We start from the raw sequence: 20,951 nt of genomic DNA, 5'->3' as shown, positions 1-20,951 counted from the left end.
TAGCAAATAGTCTTTCTCAGTTTATCTCTTATCAATGTCAGTTAATCTCTTATTAACTTAACTTTTGGTGAGTTTAGCCATATCACTGTTATAAATTTTGAAGTAGTCAAATGCATCAATCATTTCCTCTATGGTTTGTGCTTACTTGCTGTTTTATTTAGGAAGTATTACCTATGCTGAGGTCAAAAGGCACGCTCTATTTCTGCTTCTAAAACTTAAAAAATTTTGTTTTCCACATCTAGGTCTTTGATCAGATGGAACTTATTTTTCCTCATTAAGGAGACTGAAATCTAATTTTTTTTCAATATGGAAGCCAATCATCCCAGTATCATTTATTGATCAGTCCCTTCCCACTAGTTTACATCCATGTTATACACTAAATTCCCACATTCTCATAGGTCTGATGCCAGGTTCAATATTCTGTTAATATAACTTTATTTTTATAAATCAGGAAAATTCTCCCCAACTTGTTCTTCTTTTTAGAATTGTTTTTGCTATATTTGGACCTTCATTTTTCCATACAATTTTTAAAAACTAAAGCTTTGAAAAATAACATACAGAAAAGTACACAAATAATAAGTGTATGGTTTTATGAATTATCACAGTATAAACATACACATGAGCTGTTTCTCAAAGGAGAACAGTTAACTTTAATAGAAGGCATGGTTTTGCTCCAAAACTTGAGGGATCTACATTGTGATTCTACTATTGCAACTTGCGATAGCTTTCTAATTTGCCCTGTTCATTTCAAATACTGTAGGATCTTCTAGGCGATAAGGCACAAGATAAAGAAGAGGCTTTGTAATGAAGCCTAGAAAGCCTACAAGACCTTTTCTTGCTCTGGGATCCCCTGTGCCAGCTGATGGCTCAGTTAACACAAAAGAGCAGCACAGATTGATACAAATGTGGTAAAGGTTGTTCCTAAAATGTAAAAAGGCCCAATAAGCATTATGCTTCTTTCTTAGTAGTAGGTGGCACAGGATACGGCAATTTGCCTCGTATTTGAAACAGATATCCTGTCATGCTTCCAACTACTGGAAGCTAAAAATTTTACCAATGTAGAAAACACTGAATTTTTATGGTTTTTATCTTCCACCCTCTGACACACATGGAGCTTACCAAGGCATCTAATCCTTCCAGCTCATCCAGTCCAATCACCACAATGGAAATCATCAAGGTGGTGAACCTGTATGATGTTCTATGATATGTCAACACAATCAATGTCTCTGCATACTAAATTATGATAGAAAGAAAAAGAGCTGCCTTAGCCCTATGCCAAGGCAGTGAAACGATGCTGCTGTTCCTAATAGGTGAAATCAAGCTTCTTTTGTTGGTCCTTGCAAACTGCTCTAGAGAAAATAGTAGTTGCCAGATCAGTTGTCATGAATGATGGATCTGTGTCAATTTGGTCCAATAAAGGTTCCACATCTTGAAAAGCAGCTGCAAATGGTGTTAGTGTAATCTACAAATATTCTTCAAGATCTACCTACCTTCTGCATAGGCAAAACAGAAGAACTAGATAAGAATGTAATAAGAATGTTATTTTCTGACTCCTTCATATCACTAATATATTTTCATATCTAATCTCTGTGGAATTGTGTTTTTTTTAAATTTGTTTTTGTTATCCGTTTGTTTTTTACCATTTTGGCAGAGAAAGTTCACCATGATAGCCTTCATCCCCTAATTTGTGAGAATTCTGCTAGTTGCTGTACATGTCTATTTCAGTTGTACATTCAAGAACCAGAAATAAATATAGCTAGGTCCCGCAGATTAACTGGGTCTATGATATAACCTTGGACCAAAACAGCATTTATCACTTGACATCCATAAGCCCTAACTTTAACCAATGGTCCACTGGGGCACTTTGGGATACCAGGGATTAGTGTTAACTTGGAGTCTGGTAATCTCTGAAAGTCTGGTGGGATATTTCCCTTTTTCCAATGCATATTCACCCTAGTAAAAGGCTACATGCCCTTTGAGGAAGGCTCGAAGTAAGATCTAGAGTATATGCTCCTAGCAGAATTCTTCCTCAAGAAGGCCAGCCTCCACTTCAACCAAAGCCTTCTGGGTGTATCAACTGCTTGTCTGGGAACTGGATAAGAAGCCAAAACTCTCCATTGTGGTGTCTCATCTCATGTTTCTGGCCCCATAGTTAGAGCTTTTCTGTAAACAGTTCTAGTAATAATTTAGTAGATATCCTACCTATGTAATTCCTAAGAAAAGCATGATCACTACAGAAAATCTATGAGTCAAAGCATTCATATGGCCACTTTAATTTCTGCTGTTCATTGTGGTAATTCCAATCATACGTTCAGGAACTAGGTAAAAAACCACAGTATGAGTCCTAGACAAATAAGGCCTATTATAATATGGCCTTTAACCTTGGGCACTAAGTCAAAATACCATTTATCTATGATATTAACTTTGACCAGTAGACTCTATCTCTGGCAGTTAAATGCCACTTGTCTTCTAGGAATCCCATCAGTTCCTTGAAACTAGAAAGCCCACTTCAATGCCACTATCTCCTACCATCATTCCCAACCTACAGAGGACAGCTACCAAAGAGCATTTTAGGGATGTTAGTGCTCCCGTCATTAATGGATTTCTCAGGGATTGTCACCTGGGGACTCTTGGGGAATAGGTTGAATATGCGTAGGCTACCTATGAGAAATCAACTTCGTCAATTTTACAAGCCTTTGAATTTATTCCTTTATAGCATGCCATGAAGGCTCTGGCATCTCAATCTCATTGAATGTAGGCTGTATTTGAGTCAAGGTTACAGTTAATCTACCAAGAAAACTGTTAAAACCATTTCCAAGATACTAAAAATATTACTGCTTAGCAAATCTTCTAAGTGTAATGATATTGATAAATCTGGGCTAATCCAAAGTTACATCCATCCTCCTAAGTCTAAAAGTTTTATAAACAGGAATTCTCTATTGGTCCAGTGGTTAGGACTTTACCTTCCACTGCAGGGGGCACGGGTTTGATCCCTGGTTGGGAACTAAGGTCCCACATGCCACGTGACGTGGCCAAAAAAAAATTTTTTATAATCAATTCCCACACATGTTCCCCAAGTTTCTGCTGCTATGAATTAGCAAAAACTTGCTATTCTCCTGGAATACTAACAATCACCTTTCTCTACAGATTTGACTAGTCCTCTTGGGGCATGCTGAGATCTGGCTTTTGGGTCTAAAGGCAATGGATGATACACAGGTGGGCCTTAAGGAAAATAGCTAATTGCCCCAAGTGAAGTTATAGGTTCTGTAAGGAAAGAAAAGCTTATATCCTCAAAAAAAGGAGAGAAGGGATTGCTTTTGCTGCCAAGGGAGTCTTCAGGGAGGTTCGTGGCACAAGTCTCAGCTTCCATCCAAATGTAACCATTCCAAGTCTCAGCATCCCTCTATTTTCCAAGCAATGTGCTGACTTTCACACGAGAGACTTATGAATTTGGCTTATCTTTTCATTCTGTCCCATTAAACTTGGGGGCTGATTTTTTTTAATCTATATCTGCTCTGAAGCTACAAGAAATAGAAATTCCTTTAGAGTCATCATGGACATTTTCTGGTTTTGTGACTGCAACTTGAGCTGAGCATTTAAAGCCCTGAGCTTGTCTTTTACTTTCTATAACCTCTCCAATGCAGTGAGATGAAGCTCAATCACCGACAGCCCTTGTAGTCAGCACTATTACAATTATGATAAAATGCAGCAGCCACTTGGTCTCTTAAAGCCCAAGGCACTTCATCCCAAGCAACCATAAGTGATCATTTAAAATTTTTTTCATTGAGGAATAATAAATATGCAATAAAGGGTATACATCTTAAGTGTTTAGCACAATAAATGTTTACCTATCTATATACTGTGTAAACATTACTCAGATAAAGATATAGAACATTTTTATCAGCTCTAGAAGGCTCCTTCATGGTTTCTGTTAGTCAATAATTCCCCCAAAGGTAGTAATTATTCTGATATTTATCACTATAGATTAGTTTATCTGTTATTGAATTTCATTAATTGGAGTTATATAATATATGATCTTTTGTGTCTTTTTTTGTTCAACATTTTATCTGTGAATGTTATTCATGTTTCATTTGACTGTAATTCTTTTTCTATTGCTACACAATATTCTACTGTATGAATATATATATGAACATTTATTTAATCATTTTATTGTTGATGTACATTTGTATTGTTTTTAGTTTTTGACTACTATGAACACTTTTTGGATTTTTTGGTCAATTTCAATGAAGCATAATTTACATCCAGTAAAATGCATCATTTTAAAGTGTACAGTTCAGGGACTTCCCTGGCAGTCCAGTGGTTAAGACTTCGCCTTCCAATGCAGGGGATGCAGGTTGGATCTCTGGTCGGGGAGCAAGGTCCCACATGCCTCATGGTCAAAAAACCAAAATATAGAACAGAAGCAATAATGTAACAAATTCAATAAAGACTTTTAAAACGGTCCACGTCAAAAAAAATATTTAAAAAGTGTACAGTTTAATGAGTTTTGATAGTGTATACACCCAAGTAACTACCACCACAATGAAGAGAAAGAACATTTTCATGAAACCAAAAGTTCTCTTGTGCCACTTTGCAGTCAGTCCCCTCTACTCATGGCCCCAGAAAACTAACAGTCTGCTTTCTACTGTTGTAGATTAGTTTTCTGTGTTTTAGATTTTCATACAATGAAATCATGTAGTGTGTTCTCTTCTGTGACTGCCTTCTTTCACTTAGCATAATTTTTTTTTTTTTTTTTTTTTTTTTTTTTGCGGTACGCGGGCCTCTCACTGTTTTGGCCTCTCCCATTGTGGAGCACAGGCTCCGGACGCACAGGCTCAGCGGCCATGGCTCACGGGCCCAGCCGCTCCACGGCATGTGGGGTCTTCCCGGACCGGGGCACGAACCCGTGTCCCCTGCATCGGCAGGCGGACTCTCAACCACTGCGCCACCAGGGAAGCCCCGACAGCATTTTTGAAGTATTTTATATCCTTGCTGATTTTCTGTCTACTTGTTCTATCAACTGCTAAGAAAGTAGTGTTTAATTCTCCAATTGTAATTTCAGTTCTGTCATTTTTTGCTTCATGTACTTTGAAACTCTATTAGATGTATAGACAATTAGAATTATTATGTCTTCTTATCAAATTGACCCCTTTATCATTATACTGTAGCCCTCTTAATCCTTGGTAATACTCCTGTTCTGAAGGCTCCTTTGTCTTATACTAATGTAGCCAAAAGATATATCTTTTTCCATACCTTTACTTTTAAACTATTTGTATCTTTATATTGGTTTTATCCAGCCTGACAATCTCTGTCTTTAGACTGGAGTGTTTAGCCCATATTCATTTAAGTAATTATTACTATGGTTAACTTTAGATAGACCATCTTGCTACTTGGGTTTTTTGTTTGTTTTTGTCCCATTTCTTCTTTCTTCTTCTTCTTCTCCTCCTCCTTCTCCTTCTTCCTCTTCCTCTTTCTCTCCTTCTCCTTCTTTTTTTGCTTCTTTTCCTGCCTTTTTAAAAAATAAATTTATTTATTTTTGGTTGTGTTGGGTCTTTGTTGCTGCGCATGGGCTTTCTCTAGTTGAGGAGAGTGGGGGCTATTCTTTGTTGCAGTGCGCGGGCTTCTCATTGTGGTGGCAGTGCAGGGGCTCTAGGCGTGCAGGCTTTAGTAGTTGTGGCACACAGCCTCAATAATTTTGGCTTTCAGGCTCAATAGTTGTGGCACACGGGCTTAGTTGCTCCATGGCATGTGGGATCTTCCCAGACCAGGGCTCGAACCCGTGTCCCCTGCATTGGCAGGCAAATTCTTAACCACTGCACCACCAGGGAAGTCCCGTTCCTGCCTTCTTTTGATTATATTTTAATACTCCACGTTATTGCCACAATTGGTTTAATAGCTATACCTCTCTTTTTTTCTGGTAATTGCTCTAAAATTTAACATTATGCATCTTTATCTTATCACAGTCTACTTTCAAATAATATTATACACTTTATGCCTAATGTAAGAAACTTATTTCTATTTTCTCCCATCCATTATTTTTGCTATTGTTGTCATACATTTCACTTCTACATATATTGTAAACTTCACAATACATTATTAGTTTTGCTTCAAAGAGTAAATGATCATTTAAATAACATTTTAAATGAGGAGAAAAGTCTTTTATAACCACTCAGGCATTTTCTTTTTCTCTCTCACTGCTTCAGTTTGGATAGTTTCTATTGCTATGTCCTTATGTTTACTAATATTTTCTTCTTCAGTGTCTAATTTCATGCTAATATTATGTAGTAAAGTTTTAATTTCACATATATATATTTTTTATCTCTGGGGTTTAATTTGGAACATGGCTGGTTGAAACAAGAAGCTAGTGGATGGCACTGTGGATTCAAGATCCTGGTTAACACTTAAAAGATCATTGCTCTTCACTCAACAAAGCATGGCTCCATATATATATGTATTTTTTAAATTAATTAATATATCTATTTTTGGCTGCATTGGGTCTTAATTGCTGCGCGTGGGCTTCTCATTGCAGTGGCTTCCCTTGTTGCGGAGCATGGTCTCTAGGTGCGTGGACTTCAGTAGTTGTGGCTCACTGGTTTCGGTAGTTGTGGCTCATGGGCTCTGGAGCACAGGCTCAGTAGTTGTGGCACAGGGGCTTAGTTGCTCTGCAGCATGTGGGATCTTCCCAGACCAGGGCTCAAACCCGTGTCCCCCTGCATTGGCAGGAGGATTCTTAACCACTGTGCTACCAGGGAAGCCCCAATATATATTTTTAATAGCATCCTCTGACTAAGAACTAGTATTGCTTTTTTTTTTAATGCTGTACCTAATTCTGAAAACTTCAACTGAATAAATATCTCAGAGGAGACTTCTGCCTTTAAGGACCACTCTGAATGGTGGATTCTGAGTCTCATTCCAGTTAACTACATGTCTTGTTATAAACATTTCTCTAGGCTCATGTAGCTATAGATATACAAACATGTGTACCTATGTATATGTTCCCATATGGTTTATCTCCTTGTTTGTTTTACAAAAATGGGATTTTATTACATACAGTTCTCCATCTTTTACTTTTTTCACTCATTAATAATATATAAAAATCCTCCAAGTCAGCTGGTGTAGATCTATTCAATTTGTATAAAGGCTGCATGATATTCCAAGATGTAGATGTACCCTCATTTAAAAAACATTTCCCTACAGATAAACATTCCCTTTATCTCTCCCTCTCACTCTCTCTTTTTCATGTGTAAACAGTGCCACAGGAATCATCCTTGTACGTGTATTTTCTTTCTACTGGTGCTTTTATTTCTTTGGGATAAAAATTTCAGGAATGGGATCACTTGGTTGAAGGATGTGTATAATTTTTAGTTAAATAGGTATATCCAGATTGCTTTACAAAGATACTATACTATTAAATTTTCACCAGGAATGTTTGAGAAAATGCTTTTCCTCTATCCCTACTAGCAATAGGTATTATCATTTTGTTTTATTTATTTATTTTTCGGTATTGTCACTTTAAAATGTTTTTGCTCATCTGTTGAGTATGCAGTGATTCTACATATTCTATGTTCATATCCTTTGCCCATTTTTCTTTGGGGGCTTACATACAGTGTCCTACCATCAAATAAAGGGGCAATTAGTTCAGTGCCAGTAGTACTTGTTGATTCTGACCATATGGAGTTCATCCCACTGAATCATTTGGAAGTGGGCCTTTTTTTTTTTTTTTTGGTGTTTTTTGTTAATGCCCATGGTTCTCCTTGTCCCAACTTCAAGTGTTGGACACTTCCTGGGGGTACTTCCAGAACTTTTACTGTCATCTTCTCTGCACACCCACCCCCTTTACACACAGGTATTTAGGAACACTCATTATCTTTCCTCTAGCCACAGGAGTGGGACTACCCTCAGGCTCATCCACCTAGACCCCTCCTTCTGCAGTGGCTAACCTTCCTCTTTAGTGCCATGTTGCATTCAGGACTTCTCAATGAAGCTTGCAGTCTCTGAGCTACACCCAGGAAATGATGCATAAGCTCTGGTGTTCTTAAATTTCTCCTCAACCTACTTGGAATTTCTAAGTGTCTATAATGTTGCCTTCAACATACAACCCTGGTTGGGGAATAAGGGTGTAGTATCAGATATTAACTCTGACTTAGGGAGCCAGGCAACCCCTAAGCAGTAGTCACAACCCCTCCAACCTCCTTCTCCCATCAGCTGGTCACAACTTCCCACTGACAGAAAAAGTGCTTTGATGTCATATTTTGCATTCTTCCATTCTTTCTCAAGATCCCAGTATTTTCAATTGAAAGTAGAGGCTTTTGAACTCTTGTCTCAGCTCCTCGTTGAAAATATTCAGAAACTCAATTAACTTCTTTACTCTAGACTGTATCTACCTTCCTTCGAAGATCAGCACATAACTATTGTTTGAATGATGGGAAGAAAAGCAAAAAGCATAAGTAAACCTGAGTTATTCTTCTAAATATTATCCCACTGTGTGGGATATCCCACTATGTGAGGTAATGTTTTGTACTACACACGAGTTGGTATTAAGTTGGCCAACAGAGAATAGTTGTTCTCCAGGCATTTGTCAGGGAGTAAAATCTTAACCCATGTTACCCAATATTTATTATTAGCTCTGTTAAAAGAAACAATTGTCAAGGATTGCCTGAAAGACACATAGACATTTCAGATTTCATAAAATATATTCCTGACTTAAGCCAAATTAGCAGGTATCTGAGAACCTAGACTGTAATTCATTGGCTCCTTTAAGAACTGCTTTTTCTGAATTGCGGTCAGGTGTCATATCATTTACCTACACTTAAGGTGGTTTTAAGAAACTGTTCTGGGCTTCCCTGGTGGTGCAGTTGTGAAGAATCCATCTGCCAATGCAGGGACACAGGTTCGAGCCCTGGTCTGGGAAGACACCACATGCCGCGGAGCAACTAAGCCTGTGTGCCACAACTACTGAGCCTGCACTCTAGAGCCTGCAAGCCACAACTACTGAGCCCATGTGCCACAACTACTGAAGCCCATGTGCCTACAGCCCGTGCTCCACAAAAGCCACCGCAATGAGAAGCCTACGCACTGCAACGAAGAGTAGCCCCCACTCACTGCAACTAGAGAAAGTCCGCGTGCAGCAAAGACCCAACGCAGCCATAAATAAATAAATAAATAAATATATATATTTAAAAAAAGAGAAACTGTTCTAATAAAGTCGTTTTTTCACTTATTATAAGTCCAGCATAAAGATGTTCACTTCATCACATAGGGCCCCTTTAATGGATACTTCCAGAAGAAACTCCTGACTATACTTTTCTTTTTTTTTTTTTTTTTTTTTCTTTTTGCGGTGTGCGGGCCTCTCACTGTTGTGGCCTCTCCCGTTGCGGAGCACAGGCTCCGGATGCGCAGGCCCACCGGCCATGGCTCACGGGCCCAGCCGCTCCGCGGCATATGGGATCCTCCCAGACCGGGGCACGAACCCGTATCCCCTGCATCGGCAGGCGGACTCTCAACCACTGCGCCACCAGGGAGGCCCCTGACTATACTTTTTATCCCAAATTTTTGCACTTCTTCTTAGCTCCAGCTTATATTTATCTTAAAAGCATTGTCAATAGTGTGTTTCGTCATATTTCCCTTTCACATTCACTACTAGGAAGATTAGATTCAGACCTGTAGACAACCAGAGCAAATATTTAGGTCATTCTGGTATGCATTTTGGGCTTTGTTCCCAGCTTCACTTAGTATCCTGCCTCTTATTTTTTTCTCCTTTCATCCTACTTTTAATCTATGTTATTCTGTTGCATTTTATCTATTCTTATAAGCTTCCTTAAATCTTTTCAGTAACATGGGGATGCAAACAAATAAATATAAGGTTCATAAACAAATATATTTCAGTAAAGTTTGTATCTATTTTTGCAAATCCATTTGGTATCCTGGCACACTAGTGCCTTCCCAAATCCTATTTCTAGAAATACTTTTTGATATAAATGTTTCTTGTTTTTAAGAAGCAGAATAAAATGTGGTAGGCTTTCTATTCCCAGCAGCTCTTTTCTATAGGAAGCCACCAGCAAAGAGAGTAAGCAAAAACAATTCTAAGCAACCCGTTCTTAAGAATGGGAAAGAAACTTAGGGACAAGTTATAAATCATGAAATACAATGCCACTCGAGAGGTAATCTGTGATGAGAAAGGTAGAAATTGAGAATAACATCTAGAATGTTATAGCAACTTGAGAAAGTGATAATAAATCAGATTTGAATCTGATAATAAAACGTGAATTGTATTTTGTATGTCCTTTTTCCCTCCTAGTAATCCATTTTCATTATCAGTCCACAACAGGTTGGATATTAAAAATATTACCACCAACAACGACAACCTAAAAACAGGTCCTTCATAACAAATAGTTTGAGAAGCACTGCTTTAAGGGTCTTACCTTACCTTCCCATGGTCACAATGCAAGAAGAGTTCAGCAAACATCCGTCTCCGCATGTCAGTTTTTATAACCTCCCTGAATTCATCTGCACAGTGGCAAAGGTGCTTAAGGAGCTCCTCAAACATTTCACTTTTAAAGCCTGCAATGTGAGAAGAGATGAACTGTGGAGAAAAAGAGGATAAATGATTGATTTAAAACCGTGCTCTTTACTTGGATTTTTTTCCAAGGATTCAGTTGATGTGCATGAAATTATTGACTGCAATTTTTTTCATATCATTTGCTTGTCACTTAGATAAAGTATTTTTATGTTAGTGTTATTATACAAGGCTATGCTGCAGAGAGAGGTGATCAATAGAGTCCCCAACACCATATACAAGCGGGACTAGATATTTTTGGAACAATTTCCCTCTAGATCACATCAATTTTATATGGGAGCAGTTTTAACCTCACAGTATGAAATAGCAGCAGTCATAAAATGTGGCCTATAAATGAATAGCTCTAAAAATTGAATGTAGTTTTTCTTTTGATGTAGGGGATATAAGAGCATGTGTGCTCCAAGACTGGCTACATTTAATTATTGGAGTGAAGGGATGGGGAGAGTGGGTGTTTTTTTTATCTTCTGATTTTGCAATAAAGTATCCTTTGTCCATGATTTGTTTTTTCTTTTGAAAGTCTAGAATCTGAAAACACCTATGCTCTTGGGCTGTTCTTCTTGAGCCTTGTTGAATAGATTCCCAGAAGTGGGATTGCTTGCTTAGAAGGTAAACACATCTGTACTTTTGGTAGGTTTTGACATCAGGCTTGTACCCTTTTGCACTCCCACCACTAATGTATGAGTGGCTGTTTCTCTTCAGCCTCATCATCAGTGTGTATTGCTTTCCACATTTCTGCTAATTTGATAGGTCAGGAACATTACAGTCTTGATCTACACATGACTGTAAGTATCTTGTGATAGAGAGCAGTGTATCAACCACTGGAAGAGTTTCTGAGTGGACTCCTCTTTAGGTGTTAGCCTACCTCACAAGTCAATGATTTCTTCCTCTGCCCCAAGCACAGTGGCAGTCAAATTTGTACTGAATGGCCCTGCTTCCATAGCTAGAAATGATTGGGCCATGGGAGGATACTTATCCTAAACAAACTCATTCAGATTCTCTATACTGCGAATTGAGAATTAGGACTGGGGAATGGCCAATTGATCTCTGAGAGGGGTTGGACCTGTGAATGTAAACTTAAGATTTATTGGGAGGCCAGATTTCTCCATGTGAACTAAGGATGCAGAAGTCTGTACACAGAGACAGATGAAACAAAAAGCAGAGAGGAAAGAGTCTTGATGTTCTCCAACTCCCTATTCCAGTCTCTTCCTGAAGCCAGAACAAATTCCTGCACTTGGTTTCTGCACATTGCATTTTCAGCTACGTTAGCTCAGGTTGGTTCCTGTTTCTTACAATTAAAGAATAACAACTAATACAGTTTGTTTGAAATGGAACATTTTGTTGGCATATTTCATTGACATAATCTTTGAAATGAAGGTTTAGTCGATATTTCACTTCCTCATTAATATCATGTAGGCAAATTTAGGATGTATTATGTAAGAGATATATTAGGCTTGAATCCATGCTAATGAGTCATAAACCATCATTCAACTGGTTTAGAGATCAAAAGAGGAAAATCTAAGCAGAGCAAAGGAGCTTTTCTAAATATTTCATTTCTTTAACTGCCTAAACCACCTAATTGTCATTATTCTTGATGGATTAATGAGCATAATTAAGTTCTTTTCTGTTACTTGGGAAGCAGAATAGTATACCGGTTAAGACCTCACATTTTGTCTTGGGTCAAATAATCCCAGTTCCCATATTTACTGGTTGAGTAACATTGGATGAGTCGCTGGACTTCCCAGTTCCTTAATTTGTTCCCTAATAGCTACCACAGTCGCTATCTCACTGGGTCATGGAGAGGACCCTGTATATGTACAGAGTATAGGTATTTCATGCAACAAGTTCTCTGCAGCCATTGCTCTTTCTCCTTTTGAGCTAGGTAAGAAATTGATCAAGAAGGTTTTCTTCATAAAATAAAAGTCCTCTCAGCTGACATACGTATTTTAGACGGAAAAACTCAATGAGATCAGTGGTTCTCAAAGTGTGGGCCCTTGAGAGCTTGTTAGAAATGCAAATTTGGGGACCCTACTCCAAACCTACTGAATCAGAAACTCTGGAGTGAGACCTAGAGTCTGTTTTTAGAAGCCCTCTGGGTGATTCTTATGCTCAAACTCACTTAAGTTTGAATTAGATGGTCTGAGGCAACTGGTCCTAATTATACCAGTATTCTAAGATCCTATTGTTCAATCCTTAATGACTTTTTGCTTGAATCGTAGGCACTTCTCTAAATTACTGATAAGGTAGAATTACCGAATAATTGACATTTTCTGGCAATATTGTGGCTCAGTGCTCTAATGCTGAAATAAAAATTACTGATTCATGAAAAGATTCATCTTGTTTTGTATTAAGCTTTTGGGAACTGACCTCAAAGCCACATGAATTTTCTGGCTGTGGGAATGTTATTAAATCAAGACTTAGTTTAATTGTTTCTCCAAGAGACACTTTAACATTCTAGATTTATAGCCTATGGCTTTTCTGAGTGAGCATGTTCCATAAGCATGGGCTACATGACATGAAAGACAACCAGATGCCAACTGAACTACAAATCAAATTCCAAATAGAACAATTATAGCAGTTTGCCAGTATCTCTTGTAAAAACAGAAAAAATGAAAACATATGGTAGCTTTTGTATTTTCACATCCCTCCCAAGGAATGAGTCAATTAATATCCATAAGTCCTGAAATAATTGCTTAGATGAATTTAAGAATATGATTAGCTTCTAATACCCTTCAGTTTAATCACTTTGTGAGCTGTTGAACATTAGAACTGTACTTAATCAAGTTGTCTGTGTGTGCTGGATCCCAACGTAATGAATTCTAGGATTTTCCTTTCTGACAGGAAAATCAAAATGTTGAGAATGCAGTAAATGTCACACTTAACAGGTTGGTAGCTACTGTTAGACTCTACAGCCTTGGGATTCGCACTTATTTAATTATAGACACACTGGAAGATTGATGAAGTGGGTGATCTGAGAGCAGTAGGAAGAAAGCTATGTTTGGAAACTATTTATGTTATAGGTATTAACTTCCAAATTGTGTTTGGAAGCCTTGGTAGTAAATAACGTTTTCAGAAATGTCTGCAAGCAAGAACTATAGAATATTGAAATACACATATTATATTTGCTATCTATCATTGAAGAAGTGATATGTTCATATAGCATTTGGGCAGAAAATTAGCTTTCCAGTCTCAGACAGGGAACTTTTAAAAACAATTAATGCTAATTATGTATTCAACAAAGCAGAAAAATGTTCTGATCTTTAAAAACTTCGCTTAACAAATGAATTGAACAAAGGCCTCATTTAATATCCAATAATACTAAAAGTGACAGACTGAAACACACAGTCTAACCCATACTGGTGAAAGGTGGCTTAGGCAATGTTATGGGTTGAGTGGTGTGCCCCCAAAATTCGTATGTTGAAGGCCTAACCCCCAGTTCCTCAGAATGTGACTGTATGTTGAGACAGGGTCTTTAAAGAGGTAATTAAATTAAAATGAGGTGACTAGGGTGGGCCCTCATCTGACTAGTACCCTTAAAAAAACAGGAAATTTTGGGACTTCCCTGGTGGGGAGTCCACTGTTTAAGACTCCATGCTTCCACTGCAGGGGGCACAGTTTCAATCCCTGGTCGGGGAACTAAGATCCTGCATGCAGCACGGTGCAGCCAAAAAACATTTTTTTTAAAAAGAGGAAATTTGTACATGTACAGAGGGGAAGATCGCGTGAAGGTACAAGGAGAAGATGGCCATCTACAAGCCAAGGAGAGAGAGACTCTCAGAAGAAACCAACCCTGCCAATTTCTTGTCTTGGACTTCTAGCTTCCAGAACTGAGAAGTTAAATTTCTGATGTTTAAGTCACCCAGTCTATGGTACTTTGTTATGGCAGCCTTAGCAAACTAATACAAACAATAAGGAATTGCTGATCAGACAGTTCCTTGATTTGTGTGTTTCTTACAGTTGAAGACCACCTGGGAAGACACACACCAACTTGGAGGATAGTTTACCATAGGCTCTCCCATTTCCCTGGCTTAAAATTCCCTTGTTTCCTCCTAAGGTTTCCTCAGGTAGTTTCACAACATATTGCTGCCTCTACCTCTCCCAAAGCCATCATTCTGTCCTTCTCTGCCATAGCTCAAAGCACATGGAAAACAAAATGAGCAAAACAAAACAAACAAAAATTACAAAATACAGTGGAACTAGAGAGAATAGAAAGCCACTCAGATGCATACCATCTCGAGGAAAATGCACAGCCTGGACTTAGTAGAATACGTTAAAGTACAATCTTTGGGTACAGCTGATGAAGCCTCTCTATTTAAAGTTTAAACTTTGACCTGTGTCAGTTTGAAGGCCTCAGACTGTCTGATTGATATAAAACAACTGAGCATAAGGAAGTGACCATCTCAAAGCAGACCACTTTGGAGCAAGAACAAAGAATCCCAAAAAAGAGAGTCTAGGCAGAGGCCTGGCCCTTATTTACACCTGGCCAAGAGATACACTGGTTCCTCAGTGTGGCAGAATCAAAACTTAACATCTGAATCCCACTGTATAGTAAATTGCAGTTTTGTATATAATTATTCTTAAGCCCATTTTATAATTCAGGTGTAGACCTCAGACTGCTTGAAGCCTACGTCTACTGAAGGATGCTGCTGGGAAACTGACCCTCAACCTTAGCCAGTTCCACAGTAAACAGGAAGGTGTTGGGTTGTTTTCACTTGTCCTTGGTGAGCAGGTAGATACGTGGCCAGAGTTTCCACAATGATCAGGTGGGAGATAAGGACAAAGAAAAGCAAAGTAAACTCCTCAATTAGGGTGACCAACTGCCTCACTTTGCCTGGAACTTTCCTGGTTAAGCACTGAAAGTCCCATATACTGAGAAACTCCTCAGTCCCAGGCAAACCAGGATGGTTTGAAACCCTCTACTCTGATTCATGCCAATAGTCTAATCCCTGTGGGGAACTCTAGGGATCCTCTGGAAGCATGCTGTGTTGTATCCTGCTTTATATAACAAACTTTCTCTGTAAGTATCTGTAAACGAAACTTTGCAGCCGTTGTGTCTGTGGCATCTCTTCATCTCCAATCCACTGGGACAAACATAAAGCAAACTATGTAGAGTTATTATTCTGTGGTATGCATTCACCCATTCTTGATCCTTCTGTTGTATTTAGATAATTACAAGATAAAGAACACCTAAACGTTTGTTACAAATAACTGGGAATGGTGAACACAAATGACAATCTGAGTCAAGATTCTGGTGCCTAGAGGGAGCAGAACTGATAAGCAGGCCACATACCCCTAGAGAATAGTTCTTTAAAAGGATTCACTCTTGTCTGAGAAATCTATACTTTGTATTACTTTGAGGCAACAGTTTCAGCAGTCCCCAACCTTTCTGGCACCAGGGACCGGTTTTGTGGAAGACAATTTTTCCATGGCGGGGAGTTGGGGGGAGGTTGGTTCAGGCGGTAATACAAGCAATGTGGAGCAGCAGATGAAGCTTCGCTGGCTCGCCAGCCGCTCACCTCCTGCTGTGTGGCCTGGGGGTTGGGGACCCCTGGTTTAGGGGACTGTGAAACTGCATCAGGGAAAGAACATCCATCAGTCAAGGGCCGATTGCTAGTATCAGTAGAAATAGAAGTGTGTCAATCTCTGGACCCCCAGAGGTGGGAAAGGATAATCTGCATTGATAAGAGGACAGCCTCCTTCAGCTCCTCACTGTGGGGTCTTCGGAGGCTCTCTTCTACCCTAGGCCATCCTTACCCTTTACTCCATGAACCTTGTCATACTAAAGGTCTTGTATATAGTCATCATCAATGGATTAGAAATAAGGAAGTTCCTTTCCCTGGTAGTGCATGGTGATGCCCTCTTCTTCAGGTAGCACTTTCCCCCACATAAATAGTTACTTAATGATTATTAAGAACTCCATTTCAGGAACTTTGAAAACAAGGACCCCGGCCACTATATAAAATATTCTATTTGGAAAATGGGTTTCAAGTTCCAAACAACCAATCAACCTACAGAAACTTTTTTTGGAGAGGGGCATACAGCCATTTGTGGGACTATTATCAAAAAAAATTATGGGCACTTTTTGACAACTCAAGGTAATCTTTGCCTTAAAATGTACCAAGAAAAATTTAGACATACTTATCTCTCAGACTTCTCTTGAAACAGATTATTAGGAAATTCTTTACCAAAACAAAGGGAATTCATGGAGTTCAAAAAGTCCAGGGAATTAAAAGAACCCTCCTACCTAAAAAGTTAATTACATTTTCTATAAACACATTAGTGATGTTCAGATAAAGCAAATGTACTTGAAATGGTTTTCTTCTGTTGATAAACAAATTAACCACTCAGATAGGGAAATGAAAGGGTAGATCTTCTGTAAGATTGACATCTGGGAACTTCAGGAAGGAGCTGCCTATCAGCACCTGCTTACTCCTAGCCTGAACACAAGGTAATGCAATTAGTTTTGCTAATGGGAGCCCACTGAAATCTAAAGGTTAAGACTTCTGTTCCTTTTCAAACTTGTATAGAGAACACAATATCTACTTGCTCAACTCAGCCCCAGCATTAAAATGATACAAATGGTAAGTTTTGTCTCCTAGAAGGAGTTGTCTTTTGGGAACCAGAGTGTTCTGAGAATTTAAAACAAGCCTGACACTCTTCCAAAACATATTTCTTATGTGTCTAAATATTTAGCTTATAATCCAAACAAAACAATCTCAAATAAAGTAGCACATTTTACATTTAAAATTGTTCCTGTCAATATATAAATGTTTAATGCATTGTTCTTAATGTTTAAGAACATTAAACATAAAGTAAGGATATACAAGGTGGAGATACATGGTAAGTGGAAGAAATTTAAAACTCATGAACACCAGATGAGTTTCCTACATCAAACCTGGTCCACTGAAGTCTCATTTTTCTTTTCTATGCATCCCTCAGCAATATAATAATATAATTCATAATGTTTTACACCTGTTCATTGCTTTCCAATTGTCTTCTTGTGGTGTCTGTCCTTAATTCGCTTATATTTTGATCCTTCCATTCCCTGTATCCTACTCTGGTTTTATCCAGTGTATGTATGCATGCATCTACACACACACACACACGGACATAAATGCCTGCACGTAGCCATAGGCACACTCCCATACAAAAATAATGCAGTAATGCATTATTTGGTCCTTAAGGGTAAGAAGTACAACTCTAATTTTGACATCTTTCCTAGCACAGAGAATAAACAGTCAGTATATACTTAATAACTAAGAGGCTAGAAGTAAATATTCTAAAATAGTTACTCTAGATCTTCATTTAATGGAATAAAACACATGAAAAGAGAGGTAAAAGTCAACAAAAAGATCATCATCTATTCATTTAACCACCAAAAAACAGACATGCTAGGAAAATGATGTGCATGTGGAAGTATCTGTGACCATTCAATCTCTCCATTTGTCTTTTTCTCTGTATTGATTATTACTCAGTGACTCCACTTTCTCCAAACATGCTCCAACCTGAATGCTAATTACACTGCTCATTAAAACAATTAGAGGGCAACTGCATGGCATTGTATGTCCACTGGGTGGCACCTGTGTGTAATAGCTTGACTTTAAACCCAACATTTATAATTTTATTTTCTTCCAGCTTCGGGGAGTGCTGACAAAATAACCTTAAAGCACATCTCTTTAAAAGCAAGTATTCCATCTGTGTTGTACACGTGAACCTTATAAACCAATGTTACCTCATAAAAAATAAATTTAAAAAAATGCAAGTGTTCTCAACACTACTTCTATGTCAGATGTCATGTCTCAATGATTTATTGATCAGATCATTAAACATTTTCAATAAATATTTCTATACAAGAAATACTTTCTTGGTTTCTGTTGACATAACAGCTCTTCGCTCTAATGAAAGTACCTGAAGATATGCTGTTTGCATTTCAGGAAGAGAAGTTGGGAAATGTCAGAAAAAAAATTATTAATAGCCCAAACCACTCATTAAAACAAAAATTTATTTATATACACATATATATACACACATACATATATATATATATATATATCTACAAAGCTATTATGTAGAATGCTAATGAGTTTGTATTAAGTATGTATATATATCACCCTTACCCGTTTTCTCCTTTAATTGTATGGATTTACTTACATATATACATATGCACACAAATAGACAAATATCATATATGGATATATACATATATGTATTCATATATGATATGTGTGTATGTATATATGTATTAGGTACATGTACATATTTGTTGAATTAATTAAAATGAATGAAGGGAGAAAAGTAAAACTGACAGAGTTCACAACATTCAATACCAGAAAATAATTGAGCAATGTCCATAATGTTTTGAGGTGAAAAGAAAATGTGACCCAAATACAGTATACCCATCCAACATATAGCTTTAGAGGCAATATGCAGGCATTTTCAACAGAAAAGAAGTCAGAAAATATAGCACCCTTGAGACCTTCCTGAAAAAACTTTACAATAAATTTAGCTAATTAAGAGATGAATCAAAATAAGTAACTCAGGAATAGCAAAGCCACTGTAAAAGAACAGGAAGTGAACCTCAAATCCAGTTAAATATTAGACTAAGATTAATCAGTTATGGGAACTATAGTTACCGAAGAGAAAGTAAATGATATAAATCTGGATAAAATAAAAATTATAAAATAACTAAACTTGGGAGACATAACAAGAAAAAAGATAGGAACACATGAGGATATTTAGGTAGACTTCTAAGCCAAACTGCCTGAATACAAATTTCCCTAGCTCCACTAATTTTGAGACCTTGTACAAGTTACTTACCTTTTCTGTACCTTAGTGTCTTCATCTATAAAAGTAGGAATAAGGATTGCTGAGCTTACCTGAGTTAATATATGGATAGCTTTGGACAGCACCTGGCCCATAGGAAATGCTTTGTAAGTTTGAAGTCTCATTATTATTTGTAGAACCAGATTTCACTGAATGTAAGAAGCTGGTTTTTCTTGGCCCTACGCGAAGGTGTCAGTGGAAGTTTTTTTTTTTTTTTTTTTTCTTTTTGCGGTATGCGGGCCTCTCACTGTTGTGGCCTCTCCCGTTGCGGAGCACAGGCTCCGGACGCGCAGGCCCAGAGGCCATGGCTCACGGGCCCAGCCGCTCCGCGGCATATGGGATCCTCCCAGACTGGGGCACGAACCCGTATCCCCTGCATCGGCAGGCGGACTCTCAACCACTGCGCCACCAGGGAGGCCCAATCAGTGGAAGTTTTTCACACACATCATGAGTACCACTGACTGAAAGAAGTTGCAACATGCCTTTGATTATAAGATGTAACCTAGACTTCCGGGGAAGATGGCGGAAGAGTAAGACGCGGAGATCGCCCTCCTCCCCACAGATACACCAGAAATATAGCTACACGTGGAACAACTCCTACAGAACCCCTACTGAACGCTGGCAGAAGACCTCAGACATCCCAAAAGGCAAGAAACTTCCCACATACCTGGGAAGGGCAAAGCGGAGAGATTCCCGCACAGAGGATCGGTGCCGACCGGCACTCACCAGCCCGAGAGGCTTGTCTGCTCGCCTGCCCGGGCGGGCGGTGCTGGAAGCTGAGCCTTGGGCTTCGGTCAGAGCGCAGGGAGAGGACTGGGGCTGGCGGCGAGAACTCAGCCTGAAGGGGGCTAATGCGCCACAGCTAGCCGGGAGGGAGTCCGGGAAAACTCTGGAGCTGCCGAAGAGGCAAGAGACTATTTCTTCCCTCTTGGTTTCCTGGCGCGCGAGGAGAGGGGATTAAGAGCGCTGCTTAAAGGGGCTCCACAGACGGGCGCGAGTCACGACAGAAAGCGCGGAGCCCAGTGACGGGCGTGGGACGCTGGGGCTGCTGCTGCCGCCGCCAAGAGGCCTGTGTGCGAGCGCAGGTCACTGTCCACGCCGCCCTTCCGGGAGCCTGTACAGCCCGTCACTGCCAGGGTCCCGGCATCCAGAGACGGCTTCCCTGGGAGAATGCACGGCGTGCCTCGGGCTGGTGCAACGTCACGCCGGCCTCTGCCGCTGCAGGTTCGCCCCGCACTCCGTGCCCCTCCCTCCCCCCCGGCCTGAGTGAGCAAGAGTCCCTGAAGCGGCTGCTCCTTTAACCCTGTCCTGTCTGAACGAAGAACAGACGCCCTCCAGCGACCTACACGCAGAGGCGGGGCCAAATCCAAAGCTGAGACCCGGGAGCTGTGGGAACAAAGAAGAGAAAGGGAAATCTCTCCCAGCAGCCTCAGAAGCAGCGGATTAAAGCTCCACAATCAACTTGATGTACCCTGCATCTGTGGAATACATGAATAGACAACAAATCATCCCAAATTGAGGAGCCAGGAGTCAGTGCTGTGCCTCTGAGGTGGGA

At 39.3% G+C, this 20,951-nt stretch overlaps 1 protein-coding gene across 10 annotated transcripts in view; it reads right to left on the bottom strand.

Moving 5' to 3' along the window:
* The window catches only part of EFCAB5 (EF-hand calcium binding domain 5), a 126,445-nt gene that overhangs the window by 50,461 nt on the left and 55,033 nt on the right, over positions 1-20,951 (bottom strand). For all 10 annotated transcript variants that reach the window (XM_081219849.1, XM_081219848.1, XM_081219846.1 and 7 more), the window contains exon 9: positions 10,427-10,582. In XM_081219849.1, coding sequence (XP_081075975.1) covers positions 10,427-10,582 — 156 coding nt within the window. The remainder of the gene's footprint in view (positions 1-10,426; positions 10,583-20,951) is intronic.

This window comes from Mesoplodon bidens (genome assembly GCF_964165515.1).
Source record: "Mesoplodon bidens genome assembly, chromosome: 19".
Classification (NCBI taxonomy): domain Eukaryota; kingdom Metazoa; phylum Chordata; class Mammalia; order Artiodactyla; family Ziphiidae; genus Mesoplodon; species Mesoplodon bidens.
This window is presented reverse-complemented; position numbering and strand designations above follow the sequence as displayed.